The sequence below is a fragment of the Lutjanus erythropterus genome, chromosome 5 (assembly GCF_056507025.1).
Source record: "Lutjanus erythropterus isolate fLutEry1 chromosome 5, fLutEry1.hap2, whole genome shotgun sequence".
NCBI classification, from domain to species: Eukaryota; Metazoa; Chordata; class Actinopteri; order Lutjaniformes; family Lutjanidae; genus Lutjanus; species Lutjanus erythropterus.
This window is the reverse complement of record NC_139321.1, coordinates 22620142-22639149: the sequence shown is the minus strand read 5'-3', so window position 1 is coordinate 22639149 and position 19008 is coordinate 22620142. Positions and strand designations below refer to the sequence as shown.

Below are 19008 nucleotides of genomic sequence, written 5' to 3'. Positions count from 1 at the left end.
TAAAGTGCGACCAATGGTACGTCAGGAGAAACACAGACACATGGACACAGACCTGTAAGGTTCAAAAGACACCCAAAGTGCCACTTTACTTAAACTTTCAAAGTTACAAATAAAAGTTCACTTAGTTGACATGGTGAAGATTTCAATTTTAAATCACTGAACATATCCAATGTTGGGAGGCGGAACAGAGCCTCTTCTCTGCTCGCCCGACTTCGTGTGTCCTCCCAGCTCAGGAGCAGCTTCTTCCTCTAGTGTCCTTGCACAGTCACACAGCCTCAGCGGCCCTACTGACCAATTAGTAAAAGCATAGGTGGCTGAGACGCTGCAGATCTGGACTGTAGGCATTGCAGTTCGCTTTTCTACACCGCTTTCGCTCTGCAATGCAACTTCCTACACCTCCTGAGATTGGGAGAAGAACCAAAAAGACACTAGACAGCATCAACATAGCAACAAAGTATTGTAGCAGCCAAATAGGCATCACTTTCTGTTTGAGATGCATAGAGCTAGACCTGGCCAGGTAAATCTCTCTTTTACAGAAACACGATGAGAAACATGCAACAACAACGACAATACATCATTAATCTCATTGTTTCCTGGGCTTTCTGGGACATTCAAGATTAACGATTAAATAATTTACAATCCTCCATGAAGTAGCAGAGAGAGAGGGAGCATCTCAGAGCCTTGGGAACGCATTGTGGAAACATCTTTGAACATTGGAAGGAGCCCGACGGTGGAACACAGAACATGAGAATGAACCGCTGATGGAAGTACAGGGAAGGTAATCCACAATCTGGCCTTCCTGGAGGAAACATATTTACATCCAGTACATCAGCTAAATGTATCTGGGCTCACAGACTGACCAGAGGCTCTGACATGAACACACAGAGATAGGAGAAAGAGACAGAGTAGGAGATAGAGGGAGTAATGCAGAAAATAGAGAAGTGAGTCCGCGTTAGAGGAGGTTAAAGATCACAGGTTTTGGGGGAAAGTAGAAGCAGGAAGTGGACAGCTTGAGCAGAATTCTGACAGGGTTTTGACAGTTGTTGTTGAAATCTAATAGGCTCTCTGGTTTCTGTCTGAGGAAAGAGCGAAACACTTGAAAAGGAAGAGGTCGGATGAGGGTCACTGAAGAGAGAGATGTGAGTAAAGGACAGGGATTACAAGAGCAAGTTCAGGAGCCAAAAGACGGACTGCTGCCAAGGTAACTGGAGGAGGAGGAGACATTGGAATGGCTTCAGATCTGTGCTGAGTTAACGGAGTTTCCTGGTCGGCTGATGGCAGATTCAAATGGAGCGGAGCTACCAAACGTAGCCGATCTCGTCATCCTTATCATCGCCCTCGTCCTCGTCATCCTCAATGGCTCCTCTGGGGTGAATCCGGCCCCTTCTCTTCTTCTGCCGGCTTCGCACGCTCTGTGATGGTTCCTCCTCCTGGTCATCGAGCAGAATGACTGCACCGCCGCTACCAAAATCCCCCGATGTCTCCTGGTCCTCATCTGTAGGTGGATACAGGAACACAAACAGACAGATTAGGACAGGGGTTTTCAAAGTCTAAGACAGACAGAGAGGAGCAGGGCAGCAGCCGGAAAATCCTAAATACAGGCTAGAAAAAAACTGCAAAAAGTAGGTTTAAGGTGGGACAAACTAGCTCCACCTCCAGCAGCTACAGCAGGAACATGCTGCATACTGGTGCTCCAATATCAACAATATAACGTCACTTCTGCTTTTGTGACAAAACGTAGTTTGAAGACTAGAGAGACTCGCCAGAGATCTCTCCTGGTGAAAGCCATTGTAATGTATGACCCCATGTTGCTGATCAGTCTTGTAGTTTGCACACCACAAAGACCTCAAGATTAAGGACTATAAGATAGAATGCTGTAAGTTGTGATCAGTAAAGCTATCCAATGACTTTGAAAGTCATGTAGTCTGACCAAGGCTTAAGTTCTAATCAGCTGTTGTTAGCATGCTAAATCTAGATGTGCTAGCATTTAGCTCCTTGCAACACTGTGCATATATGTTCCTATTCAGGCAATAAATGGCAGAACAAAAGAAGATTAAGAAGACGTCACAAACCTCCCATCTATCATTCCTCCTCTCAATACAGCACAAAGCAGAGTCAAGGGGTTTCATAACTTTCTAGCTTCAGTGGTGTCTGGCTGAGTTCAGTTACATCAGATTATATCGGCAAACATTTTCAAGTTAAATAAATATTTTCTGGCACTTATGCTGAATCTTGTGTATCTACAGTGTGAACAGGAGTCATTATCTCTGTTGCTGCCTCCAGCATTTTGTGAAACTGGGACCTTAAAATCCTCCTGAGTTCAGTTCAAAACAGCTTATTTAGACCTGGGTACAAGTGCACTCTGGTTGAGTGGTGCTTACAGTGTTAAAATCTGTTTGGTGTCCTTGTGTTTAGACTATTGAGCGGAGAGCTGCATTGCTACCTGTTTGTTCTGTGTAAGGCAGAATGGGAGAACTCCAGGCTGCTGCAGCCTGAGGCCACTCAGCCAGAGTTAGATGAGCTTGTTAGACTGGAGACAAAGGACTGCTGCTGTCAGTGTGTGTGTGTGTGTGTGTGTGTGTGTGGTGACCAGAGAGATACCTCATCAATATTGGAAGCTGCAATTACTGGCTTTGGACTAGACTGGCATTCGAGTGAGCTGTAATCTGTGACTGAGTTGGCTGTTTGATTGGTAATCAGTATGTCTGCCTGGATTCTTTCTTGCTAATTATTGTTCTTTTTTTCCACAGTGAAATCCCACGGCCATTGATTTGCACCAAAGTGCTACTATTGGCTTTTTGACCATTCTCTTTGAAGTTCCACCGCTGGCTTGTTAACTATGACTTTCACATATCAAAGCACCTAATTATATATATTCTTTGTCTAAATGCATCACCTTCAATGCCAACATCAACCAGCTGTTTATTCTCGTTTAAAACATGCAAAGCTGTTTTCAAATATGTAACTCTGAACAATGTCCTGAGAATCAGATCAAGACATTGTATGGAGTTGCCCTTTCACACATGTAGCACACAACAGAAGATTGTCCAGGTCAGACATCTTCTCACATATTTGAAATACTCTTGGTTTAGGCAAGGGGTGGCCAGGCAGAACGTACAGGAGGAGGACGTCTTACCCATAATGAATGTTTTTGAGTTGCTATCAATACAAACTGTTTCTCAAAATGACTACAAACCACAGATCTATCTGTGATGAAAGTGGAGAAAAGTTAATTAAATATAAAAATCTAACTGATAATGAATGCGCAGAAATTACAATAATTAAAAAACAAGAGTTTTTGATACATCCAGTGGATTACATCTGTTGGTAAATTCATTGTGAGAGCTGTTGTTTCATGGAGTTGTTATGTAACAACAAAAATGATCTTTTGCGAAGAAGAGGGAACACAGCAACACCTCTTAATGTTCTGCTACAGAGCACAAGAGGTCTGGACTAAATGAAAAGACAGTGTCATCACATTCAGTCTGAACTCTCCGGTTCATAATCAGCATTGTGTGCACAAAACTGTGGAAAAACCAGGCATGGCATCATGATACAACAAACTGTTACTGACAGCGACACGGTCACCAGACCAAGGCTCACTGAACTCTGGAGCCACTTTCCACTTTAAGATTTTGCTTTTTGGATTATTTTGACACAAGAAGTATTATAAAAATGTTCCCTTGTTTTTGTATTATAAAAATGTTTCTGGTGAGCTGTCAGTAAGTACTTCATTACTTTCACAAAATTTGCCTTTTGACTGATGAATGTTGGAATGTTGGTGAATGTTCCTTTTAAAATGATTATCTTTTAAACTAAAAAAAAATGTTGAACATTAAAAAGGAAAGGTGATAGAAATGGAGGGCAGCGTGACTCCAGTCAGTTTATAACTCCTCATAGATGACAAAGAAAGGCATTAAAACATGGCGCAGAAATGAGTATGAAGCAGCTACACAATGTGCAATGTTATCCTCTGGACAATGACTTGCTCTACTCACACATGCTCACACAAACTTCAGACTAGCGAGCTAGGAGGGTTAAATGTGCTCACTGTCCGGTGCAAATGATTTGGACATTTGTGTTCACACACACAGAGCTTCTCTGAGTAACGTGTAGATGAGTAGCTACAGAGCTGCAGTGCATGTGTGATAGGAGCTCAACTCAGTTACTGCTGCAAATTCATGTTCATAACAAATCTTTTGACACGGCGCTCTGCTGATAAGTGTGATGGATTCTCCTACTTGACTTGCAAGGCACTAGAGTTTTATCAAAAGTACATGAGCGGAATATCAGAGGCTGATAGAATCAGACATATGACGGATAGTAAACCAGCCAGACAAGCTCCAGAGACACGCTTAATGTTATCTATTTCCTAAATGATCACTGATGTTTAGATACCAGTAAAGATAAAGAGAGACACAGAGAGATACCGAGCAAAGACACAGAACAGAGTTCTATCGGCACGTTATGTTTTTAAGCAGCAGCAGATTACAAAGGGAGGGAGAAGACAGACTTCCAGCAGTCCACCTGGATCAAAGCGCTAACTCTGAAAGATGGCTAAACAAATGGAAGCCAATAACAGTGAACACAACACAACCAAAACCCTTGTTTAGCTTGGTGTTGATGTGTTGGTGTGTGTCGTGGTCTTACCGCAGTTAGGGTTGCCTTGTTTTCTAGAGCCAGCGATCTCGTTGCCATATTTGTCCACACACCAGCACTGACCGGTGCTGCCGTGACACTGGGTTGGTTTGAAGTAGCCCTCCTCAGTACAACGAGGGATGTAAGAGCCTAAAGATGAAAAGAAGAGGGTGGACAGGGTGGAGGATGAAAGACAAGGTAAGTAAACATCGATATGAAAGGGACGGAGAGGGCTGAGAACGTTAGATTAACAAAATCTGATGCCTCCTCGGCAGCAGAGCTTTTGTGTCCTGTAGTTGTGACTGAAGTTCTTGTGTATTCACACGGGGAGATCAACAATCAATTACTGCTGTGAAGGTTGCAGGACAACAACCATACATCCTGCTTAAAGGGAGTCAGCCACTTTCAATAACACACACAGAGAAACACACACAATGTACACACCTGGTTCTGTTACCTTCATTTGACCCAGTCCATGCTCATTTTTCATGCTGTTTTGTTGTGAGCTGGAGCACTGAATGATCCGGCCGGTGGGCACAGGATGTGCTTTATAGTGTGTGTGTGTGTGTACCGTTTGTTAAATACTACGGGTTCTTTTGTCAGCTTGAAACAAATGAAAAGATGTACTTTTTTTCATGCAAGTGTTAGTGTTTGTTTGAATTAAAGTTGGCAATGGTGGTTTCTTGGACAGGAGTCAGTGACTGACAGCTGTCAATCATCCATACTGACCTATAAGGCTCTTCCTTCGACTCTGGTTCTGGATCCTGCTCTTCTCAGTTTGGCAAGGCAGACCTACAACCAGAGACCAACCAACAAACAAAGTAGTTTAAAGGCAAACGATGCAGGATTTTGCAGTAAATATATGTATATATATATATATATATATATATATATATATATATATATATATACACACACACACACATATATATATATTCCACCAATGCAATGTAATTTAACTGAAGGAGCTCTTTCTCTGTCTTATCATCTCCTCTATAGTTACTCCAACTTTTTATGAACTTTTTATGAAATACTGTGAATATTTTAGAGACCCCAAATATTTCACACATCACAATCATATTTTCAGGGGAGCTCATTTCTTATTTAGAGAAGCCAAGCTCCCCTGTCTCCCCTGTAGTTCACAACCTGATTTTCATCAACTTTATTTCTCTGGTGCATTGGTCTCATTTTGTTTCTACATCTGAGATATATTATTATTATTAGCTTGTCAGTCATCTGTAGACTTGCACTAACCCGTACGAAAGGTGCTATACTAATAAACAAAAAGTTTAAATAAAGTTTGATTGGTTGGTACAAGACCTTTAAAGCCAAAAAGGGGAAGGAACATAATGCATAGATAAACTGGATCCTATGCAGTACAATAAAAACATGTATGACAGGTCAACACTTGGTGTGCACCCACACTACCTATGTGTCTTGATCATGCAAAATTATTCTTTGCATTGTCAGGATTTCTATATGCTCTGTGTCCCAAATGCCCAGACAGAAACTGAATTCCTTTGGAAGTCAAACTTTTTAGCTTACATGGATATGCAAGTGACTTCTTGAGGTGTCTCTTTTTCATGTGAATTTCAATGCTTGTTATTTGTATTTTGTCTCCCTTTGTGTTTCTGTCTTTAAATTTGTGTTTTTGCTGCTGACCGTCTTGGCCAGGCCTCCTTTGAAAAAGAGATTCTTAATTTCATTCGGACTCTCCTGGTTAAATAAAAGGCTAAACAAGAAAAAGTAAAATTGGTGGTTTTGTTTACAGTGTCTCTGATTGTTTTACTGCTTGTCCTCCCACCATGCTGTGCTAGAGAGAGGTCATCCGATCGTCAGAGCTCAGAAATTAAGTTTGCTAAATGTCATCATAAAATACAGATAGGAATACTGGCAATGAACACTGTGAAAACTATGAAAATAAAATATAAGTTGTAGGAAAAAAAATCCAGAAGACTGAGCGGCTTTTCACATATCCATTGGTTTCTAGTCACTTCATTACTGACTGAATACTTGCTTGAGGTGCAGTTTTTACAAGTTACATTATCATTCTGTGGTAATTGACATACTGTGCAAGACAGTCATCACATTTAGTACCACTTAAACTCTTCCCTTCCTCTCTGCCTTTGTCCTTTTGATTTCTGGCAATCAGTTTCTGATTCAGCCCTCTCGCCCTCCTCACCCTCAGGCTTCTGGAAACAGTAGCACCACTCGTTGTTAGACAGCTTGCCGTCCTTGAAGGAGTCGCAGGAGTTGAACAGGGGCTTCATGCACAGCTCGTACTTGTCCAGGTAGATAGCACTCAGCTCTGATTGGTCCAGCAGGAGGTCAAAGTTCATGTCTAGTTTGTTGAACATCCAGCCGAGCGAGTCCTTACAGATGGGCAAGATGCTGGTGTCAAAGTCTGGAGGAGAAAAGAGGCAGAGGGGAGAAAATAGATTGAAAGAAATCGTTGAAGTGAACATTTTTGAAACTGCAGAACGTGTCCAGGTCACTTACATTTTTATCTGTTTCAAATAGCATGCTGAGATTTCAGGGTGCGTTTGTGTGTGTGTTTGTCTGTGTGTGTGTGTGAGTGTGTGCAGTGGCACAGCTGAGATGTGTACAGACATGTTGACATTACAGAGAACAGAGCAGGGTCGCTGTCAACATCAGTGCCAGCACTCACGAGGACTGAAAAGCATGGCTGTTAAACAGAGAAGGGCTGCAACACACAAACACAGACACACACGCACACACACACACACACACACACAGATTGTTGGGGGGGATGTACTCACGTCCAGTGGCGGAGTCAAAGCTGTCAGAGGATTTGAGGTCTCTGTTGGCGTCGAGGTGGAGAACTCCGAACCAGTCCTTCAGTCTGGCAGCCAGGCTGTGGAGCTCTGTGTCAGTGCAGGCTACACACACACACACACACACACACACACACACACACACACACACACACACACACACACACACACACACACACACACACACACACACAAACACAAAATAATGAGGAGAGGGGAAGCTGTCAATCTACTGCTGTCATCAGAGGAGAAAAACAATTCTTTTCTTGCTCCTTATCAAACGTTCATTTCATTTCTGCTGTGTACTTTCCTTCCTCTGTTCATTCTTTTCTTTTTCTCATTCAACTCTTCTCCTTGAGTAAACACAGCGGAGTGATAACACACACTGACCTGCTGCTATCTCTCGACAGTTACTATAGGAACCCAATGTGACACATGCACACACAAATACAGTGCGCACACCGGAGTTTTCCCGTCCGCTGTCATCTCCATCAGTTCACCTTTTAGTGCTTACTCAAATGATTGTTGCAGTTTATTTTACAGTACACTATTAAGACATAACAAGCTGTACAATGCATTAAATTAGACAAAAACTAGAAATAGTATGTTCCTTATTAGACTTTATTAGAGGTCAATTGGGAATTTGTTGTAATGTGTCCAAAAATACTGTCTAATAAAGTCTTAAAAGGGTCTAATGCTGTCTAATAAAGAACATATTTCTAGTTTTTGTCTAATTTGAAACAAAGTATGACTATAACGTCTAATCAGTGCAAAATAAAGTATGACCTGGATGATTTTATCTGTGTGAAACAACAGTCTCACAAACAAACAAATATGCACACAACCAGTGGGTAAAGGTTTGTGTGAAATCCCAAATGTCATCTTGCCCTCAGAGGAAAAATAAGTTGGTGTCTTGCAGTGAGAGGCCACTTGCATTTTATCCTCGATGGAGATTGGTGTGTGTGTGTGTGTGTTTGTGTCCGTGTTTTTATGCATGATCACACTCCTCTGCGCAACTAAAAAGAAAACTGATTCAACCCTGTCAAGAAAGCTGATGCTAGTCTCCATGCTACTCCCCAAACAGAGCAAAACTGAACAATATCTTTAATGATACCCCTAATTAAAAGTATAAACCAGCCTTCGTCGCTGCCCATCAAATCCCTCGTGTCTCCAGCCCTGTGGGACTGACAGGGTCTGCCTGAAATTCAAGCAGACCTCTGCCTCTGCCTGTCTCCTTCTGCGTCTCTGTCTGTCAATCTCCGTCCCCCTTTTTCTTTCTCTCCCGCATGTGATTGACGTATTTTTTTCCAATTCTGTTTCTTCTGAGAGCCTGATAAATGCGCCCGAAGGACGAGAGCCATTCTCCACCATGTACCCCGGCTTTGTGCTGAAGGAGGTTAACATTGCTGTGGTGCTCTTATTTCAGATTGAGGCAGTTTGCTGCAAAACATGCAAAAGGTTTTGAGTGTTCAAAGAGTTTCGTCTAAATCCAAATCAGGATTTTAGGATTTTTTTTTCTTGAGAATGACTTCTAATTCTTGGATAGAGTGTTAGAAATCACAAAAGAGGGAAAAACCCTGCTGTTACTCACATGCAAATACACTGAATCCTACAGACACATCAGGCAGAGAGAGATAATCTCATCCAAAGTCTTTCTCTTCCACATGCACACATGCACACGCGCACACGCACACACACACACACACACACACACACACACACAGGTATTTACTCTAATAGAGAGAACAGAGCAGATTGGTCTCTGCGTGAAGACCTGGATCACACTTTGCTGTCAGTGGATAAAGACATCTGTAGCATGACATCAAAGGAGCTACAAGCACACCACACACACAAGCACGTCAAACACACACACACACACACGCACGCACACACTACAGAGAAAGTGGAAGCTGTTCAGCAGGTATTTCTGTGCTATGCTGAGTTATGTTACCATCACTCTTATTAGAGGAGTTTAACTTTTTGTCGACTCATGTTCTTCATCCTGTTGCCAAACCATGTCCTGTATCCTATCAGGGATGCAAAATAGGGCTCCAACTAACAATTATTAGTCAATTAATTGGCCGACTATTTTCTCGATTAATCGATTGTTTACCTTTAAAATGTTAGAAAATGTAAAAAGGTGAAATATGTTGATCAGTGTTTCCCAAAGCCCAAGATGACGTCCTCAAATGTTTTGTTTTGTCCACAACCCAAAGATATTCAGTTGACCGTCATAAAGTATAAAGAAGCCAGAAAATATTGACATTTAAGAATATTTGGCAATTAATTTAACATTTGATTAATCTGTGTAGCTCTAGGTTAATTTTCTGATTATTTCAATGATCAGTTGATTACAGAAAATGTTTAGTCTATGAAATGTCAAAAAATCATGAACTAGAATTACCTCCTCACAGTGGTATGCCTCTGCCAACCAGTCAAACTGAACACTTAAGAATTAAGACTTTCAATTAATTAAATAACTTGAGTGAATGTGAGTGTGAGTGGTTGTCTGTCTATGTGTCAGCCCTGCGATGAACTGGCGACTTGTCCAGGGTGTACCCCGCCTCTCGCCCAATGTGAGCTGGGATAGGCTCCAGCAGCCCCGCGACCCTTACGGATTAAGCGGTTACAGAAAATGAATGAATGAATTAATTAATTAAATAAAAGCCATTAAGTGTATTTTTTTTGCCAAACTGGAAGTAATCACTATACATGTATGAATTCCAGTGAAGGATGTTGTCTACACTTTGAGCCTATTTTTTTTTTTTTTTTTTTTTTTACAGAGGAGTGTTACGACCCCCAAGTCGGGCTAGGGGATGAGGGGTGCAACATTTAATAAATTTACCCAGGAGAAAAAGGAAGGAAGGAGAACTGAGACAAAGATGTAAAAGTTCTTTTATTAATAAAGTGTATCAACTTAAGTTAACTAATTAAACTAACAGGGTTAACTTAACTTACTAAATTAAACGCGCACACACACACACACACACACAAAAGACAACAAGTGTCAAGGACAGAAAACAACGAGTGCCTTTGCGAGCTGGCGGGACTAGCAAAGCACATGGGGGCGCCCAAACGAGTGCCCTTGCCAACCATGGAGGTAACAAGGCACAGGAAACACAAAGACAAGTGACTTCACTAGCTGAGCGCACTAGCAAAGCACTTGTCGACCGCCACGAGTAGTCTAACCTGCTGCTGCAGGATTAGACTACAGACTAGCAGAGTTTAGTCTGCCGAATGGCCCACTGGCCCTGACTGGCTGCACTCTCCAGGCTTTTAAGCACCAGGTCCTGATTGCAGAGCAGCTGCATCTGATGCCAATCACTGCATCCTGCAAGGGGGGAGGGGCAGAACCTGGTCACAGGAGAGCACAGCACCACACAGACACTGTGGCACGTAACAAGGAGCAAAAAGGGCCTGAGAGAGCTGAACTTTATGTCACTGTGAAGTTAACCTTTGACCTTTTGGATACAACATATCATCACTTCATCATTTCATCCTATTTCTGCAGACATTTGTGTGAAATATTTCTCATAATTAACCCAGTGTTATAAAACAATATGAACCCTGTACCTTGTAAAATAGCCAAGGATCCTAAAACAGCATGATTTGTCATCTCAGGATTTACCTGAAAAAGTTTACAACAGTGGGGTGCACTGATGTCTGTCATTATAAATATTTTTTTTTTCATTTTGTGGCTATAAGCCTATTGCTTATGTCCATCTTTATGTATAGTCTAAGATAATGTTAAGTGTTTAGAGTTTGTATGTAAAGTAATTTAAAGTAATTCAGACACAGACAAAGACAATAAAATCAGTGTTGTTGTCTCACGTTTGCACATCATGATTCAAACTTGTTGAGACAAGAGCATTTATAAATGTCTTCAAGTGTCTCCTGGTATATCCATTGCTGAGTCCAGTGCGACTGTGCTGAGACAAGTGCGCATTAACAAGAGTTTCTCAAATCTAGAGTTCCCTTCTAGACACGACCATTTGTGCCAAGTTTGAAGAAATTCCCTCAAGGCGTTTTTTATTACATTAACAAGAATGGGATGGACAGATGAATGGACAACCCAAAAACATAATACCTGACGTTGGCACAAAGGCATAAAAATGTAATTTGCCAGAGCCCGAAGTGATGCTTTCAAATTCCTTCTTTTGTCTAAGCAACAGTCCAAAAACCAAAGTATCTTCATTGACTGTCATAAGTGACAAAGTAGAAAATCCTATTTAAGAAGCTGGAACCAGAAAATGTTTGACATTTTTGCTTGAAAAATAGTTGGCAACTATTTTTTTCTTTCACTCACCGTATTGATTAATTGACAAATTGTTGCATCTCTCATGCAAACATGTGCATACACACACAGAGACACACACATACATATTTTATAGTTATAGTTTGGGCTTGTGTTGTTATTTCAGGTGCTATAAAACAGAGGACGCCCCAGGTAACAGTCTGGAGCTGCGGAAGGGACAAATAACATTTATCTGGACTGACTATCTGTGTGACATTACCCCTGGAATTCCAAGGTGGTCTGTGTGTGTGTGTGTGTGTGTGTGTGTGTGTCTGTGTGTGTGTGTGTGTGTGTGTGGTATAACCCTTCAGGACCAGACAGATAACATTTCAGAGGGCTCTTCATTTCCACGGTCTGGAGCAGAGAAAGAGCGAGCAAAATACCAACAGCTAAACATTATCTGTCTCGAATTAAAATTCTTCCTCAGGCACAAGTGGAGTCTGTGGCATATTGCTTTTGCTTTATCCCCACCTGTTCATTTATTCGACCGTTCTTCATTCCCACACCAACTTTTTCCTCTCATTGTCTTCCTTTCTGTTCCCACTCATTGCCATTTAAAGCACTCTCTGCTTTTGTGATTCTTTTGTTGCCTTTGAGGACTTCTTGCTCATTTTCCCCTATTGCCTGTTCATTTCCAATCTCTCTCTCTCTGCTGTCAATTTTCAGAGATTCAATAGAAGCCACTTATCACACCTGGCTGTTCCTAACTCAGTTTCTCTTAAGACTTAGAAGACCACTTTGATATGCCCCGCTCTTCTATTTCTTTCTCTCACCTAAATTGCTTTGAGTGCTTCATTTCCCATCTCTCCTCTGGCACATCCCCCCATAGAGTCCAAAGATTTAAGTGTTTCTGTTTTTCCCTTTGATATCCACTCCCTTTGTCCCTCTCCTCCCTCCTCTACTTTTTCCACTTTTGACTCCATTGCTCTCTATGCCTTTCCCTCTCAAGTCTCTTGGACATTGCACTGTGGCCCGCAATGAGTCTCGCTGGACCCCTCTTATCTCTCTCTCAGTGTGACCCAAATTGTTTCGGACAGCACCGACACTGCTGCCTGTGTTGGGAGTCCTTTTGTTGGGCAATGAGTCAGAAAGCTGGAGCTGAAAACATTCACGCACTGACGGACGCAACACACAGAGATAAAATGGCCCGTTAACCATTTCATTCTCTTGCTAACCGTCTCTCCGAGCCACTGCAGGGTCAGGCAGGCTTAAAGATGTCAGACACACAAACAACATCAAAGCCTTTTCAGTTCAGTTACAAAGATCACACCGTAGTGGCAGACCTGGATTTGATGTGGGACTCAACAAGTGATCTGACTGCCGTCAATGTCGTTGTCTCAGAGTCACTTTGCAGAGTGACACTCAAAGTCACTCATCACCATGATTTTTAAATAAAGTTTGACAGATTTCCTACTCTAAGAGCCTTGAAAAGTACAGGCCCTGGTAGATGGGGAAGTATCTATGTTTCCAAAGTCCTATGTTTTCAGGGTCTTGTGTCCTGTGTTAACCCCTACCCCTACCCTATTATGTGCTGTATATAGCTTGGGAACATAAGGCCCAGGCAATATAAGACCCTGGGAACATAGGCCCCTGATAACATAGGTCCCAGGGAACACTGGACCTTGGAAACTTGGGCCTTGGGAACTCAGGTCCCTGAGAACTTACAACCCTGGAAATATAGGAGCCTGTCTGTGTTTACCAAGTGTCTTGGAGTGGGAAATCTGTCCCTACATTTAAAAAATCATGGTGACGATGACATGAAAGAACCATATTCAACTTTCTCCAGTTACCCTTATTTTCAGATTGACAATCATATTTTTTCTTTTCTTGAGTAGCTACAAAGATACGCTGCAGTGACAGTGCTGGATTTGATGTGGGACTCAAGTGATCTTGTTGGTCTCGGTGACTAATGTCTAAAAGTTTGAGTTAAAGAAAAAAGGTGTCATCATCACTGTGATTTTTAGATAGTTTGACAGATTTCCTACTCTATGAGCCTTGATAAGTCCTGAACATCCAGTACTTGTTGAAAGATTTCAGTGCAGACCAAAGTAGTGGACCAACTGACCGATTAACTGACATTTCAATCCCTAGAGCCACAACTAACGTGGAAAAAGCACTATATCAGTGGTTCCCAGCATGTGGGGCCTGTATTCCTGCAAGGAGTCACAACATAAATCTTAGGTATCACAAGACAATTTACACAGTCCTATCTTTTGTTTTTTTCTTTTAAAATGCTTATAGGTTTCACCTCTTCAGGCCTAAAAATCTAAATGAAATGACCAACATCCAGAGACAGGAAAACCCCTCTTTGGCAGACCTGCTAAAAACTAACAGACATATTATGCAACATGTGATGAGGGGCTTAAATGAGACATTGCTTCATTGTAAGGGGTCATATGGCAAAAAGACTGGCACTTAATGAACAATTTGTCTGGCTGATTATGCAAAGGATTTGCCATTATTCATTTGACAAAATATGCTTCTTATTAATTAATGTTTTGTAGACATATCTCATGTCATGCTCACTGAAGCAGATATTAACTTTGCACATTTTTCAATTAATTTGGGTATTCTTCTAGTATAGCTATTTTCTGGGTCTTTGTAAAACATTAAAGGCCTCTTCTTTTTTATGTGATACTGCAAAACACACTAAGGTCCAAACGGTGGTATGAAAGAGGCCCTGTGAAATCTTAACTAGTGCAAGAGATGTATAAAAGAAAGAGTAAACCTACTCTTTCACCATGGTGAGACCTGTAACTACTCGTCTTCCTGTGTTACAGAATGATAAAATTAAATTCCTGCTGAGGACACAAGCGAGAGAAGCAGGTACCTCACCAGCTTCAAGGAAGAGGAGGGAATCTTAGATTTAGTGATTCTCAAGTGTTTTAGCACCAAATGTAACAAAGGCTGCAATAGATGGTAATATAAAATTGGCAGCAACCAGAAAGCCTAGAGGGCTTTGGCTAAGAAGCTGCCATTTCAGAGCTCCAGATCAGATCTGAGAGAAAAATATGAATACTATCACATCTTTAAGCCAAACAGCTAGTCACTAATTGTTCCAGTGGATATACCCAAGTGCACAGAGACAAAGATAAAGTTGCCAGAACCGATGTTTTCGGCTCCACTTTCAACTCATTGCAGATTGTTTTGACAGTGAACTTTTAGCCAGGATAAAGTGGTACTAGACAGCCAGCCAGACACACTGGCTGCTTTCACACAGGAGAAGAAGAAGAATCGATCAGCATTGCATCAAATATCAAACACCAAATCATGGCTGGGAATTACCTTCTTATCTTTCTTCCTTCCTCCCTCCTGCCCTCTCACCCAACACTTCCCAGCATCTGCTGTCTTTCATGTCTGCAAACTCAAATCAGTAGAAACTGGCAGTCAGAACAACCCACAAGCCATCGTTTTTTTACAGACTGATGCACACATACACTACCAACCGTATGTGGAGAAGTAAAGCTAAACTGCAAACCAGCACAGAAGATATACTGTAGAAATAAGTTGTTCTCTACTTTTCTGCCAAAAAAAGAATAAAATACAAAAACTCTTCACTTCGTTACTACCATTCAGGGTTTTCTCTTCTCATTTTATTTGGTATGAACTTTACTAACAGACTAACAGTAACAGAAACCAGTTGGATTATTTCAGTATGAAGAGCCACATATAAGACAGGCTAGAGGAGTACTTCTTTGTTGAGTTAATCAGAAAAGACAACATGCCATGGAGAAGCAGTACTTTGGGGAAGCTGTGAACAGCAGGGTGAAGACAAAGTCACCATGATGAAACCACTACTCACTGAGAGGCATCAGCATCTGTTTAACACATCTATATACTATGAATTGACTTTACCGAGTGTTTTGGAGGAAATGTTGTCTGGACAATTCAATGACAACATCCAGGAAATGTGACATTCTTATACTGCACAGATGTCAAAGTGTGGAGGTCGAGGTGGATTTGTGGGTGTACAAAGCACGGGACTTTGACGTTGTAGACATTGCCAAATAGAGTTTTGTGTCCTGCATTCTGCTTTTTGTCCGGTTCCGAATGCTAAAACATCTGGAAAAGGCAGAAGCTTTCAAAGTCTGACACTGTGGACTCCTCTCTGACAAAATCGAGATAATGAAGAGAAAATCGAGTAAATGTGACCCAATTTTTACCCTATACTTGACACTGTTAGAAGTATGCACAAACAGGAATGAGAAATTCTCATTTGCAATGTGCTCATGGACGTACAGAAAGCCATCACTGAGTCATTTTGATACTGAGAAAAAATCATTAAGATTCTCAGACATGTTCTTAAGTTATACAGAACATTTTTATATTGTAGAAGAAGCAGATTTATGGACATTTAATCGCAATGGACTCCAGTGATGATATTCCTGGAAGGAGTGTGTCACACTAAAAATAACATGCTGTATGTATAATATCTGTGTGTTCAGATTTGACCATTACGACAAGTGCCATTTTTGACACATGTTGACACAAATTGCTGAAACCAGGGGCAAAAGGTTTTAAAGTACCTTCACTGCCTCCATGAGCTGTGTGTCGCAGCCACTGCCGCAACTCCAAGTGCTGACATGTTGGTAAGTGGGTCATATCAGTGGGCCAAGCTACGGCAACCAACTTTCACTACTTTCCCTTCCACCTCACGCAGTATCTTTGCCTCACAGCTCTCCCTCCACACCCCCTCCCCTTCAACTCTCCTGTGCCTCCCTGTAGAGGCGCGCCTCACAGATTGAAAACCTCAAGGATAAGGTGAGGGAAAGATCATGGTTTTCATTGGACATCAGAAAACTAAGAGGAGTGCAGGGTTAGCTTGTTTGCAACTAGGGCTATGATAGAAACTATCATATTGAACTATTGAGACTTTCACCCGGTACAAGTCCTGTGTCAAATCCCGTGTAACGTTACATACATGATGTTACCTACATGAACTTGCCTGAGTAACACACAAAATATGATGTTTTAGTTTAGTTTCAGTTTTGTTTCCTAAACCCACATAAGTAGTTTTTGTTCCTTTATTGTGAAAATCTACTCAGAGGTTGCATCTTTATTGCTTCTTACTTGAGCGCTGCATATGCAAAACTGACCCTCGAGAGGTAACCTCAGTGTCATTGTTTGAAGCGTAGGGTCACTGAGCGAGGGAACTGGAAGTGAGAACGTGTTGACATGGAAATGTCAACATCAATTATGGACGGCGCTTCTACATCTGAAAAGTGAAGCCAATGAGGTAGTGTCTTAAACACGCCTTCCTTCTATTGGCCAGCAGGGGGAAACTCCATTGCTTGTTAAAAGAAGTCAGATTGTCTGTGACGTATGGAAAAATGACCCTGCTTCTTACTTAATTTATAACCTCAGTAAACAGTTTTGTGATGCGTTTATAAGAAGTCATCCTCAGTGAGTCCGTCCACTGCAACACACCGTTCACAAAACTCAGATCAACTGTAAAAATGGACGGTTTTGATTAAATATGAGTCAATATTCTGTCACAAAATTCTCTATTTGTTGCTGAAAATGTTTTCAGACTCATACTATAGTGTACTGTTTAGTTGTAATATGAGAAACTTTGTGGAAAGGCAAGCCACTCAAATCGCAGGACGTCACCCACCAGCTCCACCCTCTTGTCAGTCCTTTGTGGGCTCTGGTTGCAAAAAAAACAAGACTGGATTAGGCTGTATACAGCCATATATCAATTAATCATTGAATTGTTAATTAACAAATTGAAAATATTAGAGATGCATCTTCCTTGTTTCCTTTTAGTTATGCACACATATGCATCAGCAGATGTTGTGGTTGTGGCTGCCTTTAGAAGGTGATTGAGTGCAACTTTGCCGAGTTACATATGGTGACAATCCCTCCAGGCCGGTTTAGGTTGTGAGATAATTGTGTCCTCTAGACTTCCTAATATATAACTCCCACCACCAGGAGAAGTCGGGCTTTGAATCAATCTATGGCTCTCCTTTATCATTTATATTTGATTAACTAAGTTTGTCATATAAAAGACAAGGAGTGGCTCTTAAGCCAGACGGAGGAAAGGTGGGTGGTGATCACCTTGAGACATCAGGAGCGTGGTCTGATCAGATCAAGATGAAAGGCAGATGGAAAGAAAGACTGGATGAATGGGCAGCGGCGCAGTGAGGTGACACTTCTTAACAAGGTAACAGAAGGAGAAAGAAATGCGCAGAGACAGTCAGATAGGAGATATGAGGAAGATAGAAGGTCAGATTCATTAAAAAGATACAAGGGTATGTTTGATTTTCTTTGCCCCAAGCTATCAGCTCACCAGAACAATCTCACTGGCAGTGAGTTAAGGTTAGCCCAGATAATGATCAGTAATACACTGTCTGCACGGACAGGCAGACAGGAAGAGATAGAGGTGAGACGGGTACAAAGAGAAAACTAGAAAGAGTTTATGTTTTAACTTTAAGAGCAAGATATATTTTGCAAAGTGAGCTTATCTTACTTTTTTTAAAAAATAATCTAGCTCTAGTTATGTTTAGAATGAAGTTTACAATCAAATTAAATTTAGCTTAGCAGGTGTTGATTAGGAAATGGATATGACCAACAACAGACAGTCCTCAAACCAAAACCAAAAGAGGAATCTGTCATTGTCTTACACAACAGCAAATATTCTGACTTGTCATAACAGATAAACAGAGCTGTGATGAATAACTTTGCTGGTGTTCTATTCAAGTATCATCATGCACAACACCAGGACCCTGTAACTGGAGCAGTTAAATGGAATTGAGCCATCATAAATTTTACCCTTTGCATCTGTGCTTTTCCTAATGTGACATATCAAAATGTCTTTTGTGAAAAAAGCCCATTACGTGAGGTCAGGTCCATGTGGGAGATGTCAGTCAAACAATCTCGAGAAGAGGGTTGATTAGCCAAAATGAGTGACTGTGTTTTGGCTTTGGCCTTCATCAGGCCTTCATCATCCTGGATGGGACCGATAAGAGAAATGAAATTCCAGTGACTGACAGAAGTTCATGCAGGGCTTTAATCCACCCAATTTGTGTATGTTTATGTTCTTTGCTGAGTTCACAGAGGAATAACCAATTAAGTAGACAGGAGTAGAGACAGGACGAAAAGGAAGTGTCTTTTGCAGTATTGATTCAGGCTTATTACAGTGGGGTCACACACTTTTTAATGGACTTAAATAAACTGGCAAAGTACACAGGGCAGAATACAAGCACAGCAGTTTCAACAGTTTTTACCAACCAATCAGGGTACAAACCTGCACTGACATGTTACTAAATGATTTACATAAAT

General features: G+C 41.4%; 1 protein-coding gene across 3 annotated transcripts in view; it reads right to left on the bottom strand.

Annotated features, from left to right (window-relative positions):
• Window positions 1-55: 55 nt before the first annotated feature.
• The window catches only part of spock1 (SPARC (osteonectin), cwcv and kazal like domains proteoglycan 1), a 151502-nt gene continuing 132549 nt past the window's right edge, over window positions 56-19008 (bottom strand). For all 3 annotated transcript variants that reach the window (XM_084719226.1, XM_084719228.1, XM_084719227.1), the window contains 5 exons: window positions 7419-7538; window positions 6821-7042; window positions 5368-5430; window positions 4651-4788; window positions 56-1495 (listed from right to left, as the gene is read on the bottom strand). In XM_084719226.1, the coding sequence (XP_084575352.1) occupies window positions 1299-1495; window positions 4651-4788; window positions 5368-5430; window positions 6821-7042; window positions 7419-7538 (740 nt within the window). In that variant the 3' untranslated portion in view covers window positions 56-1298. The remainder of the gene's footprint in view (window positions 1496-4650; window positions 4789-5367; window positions 5431-6820; window positions 7043-7418; window positions 7539-19008) is intronic.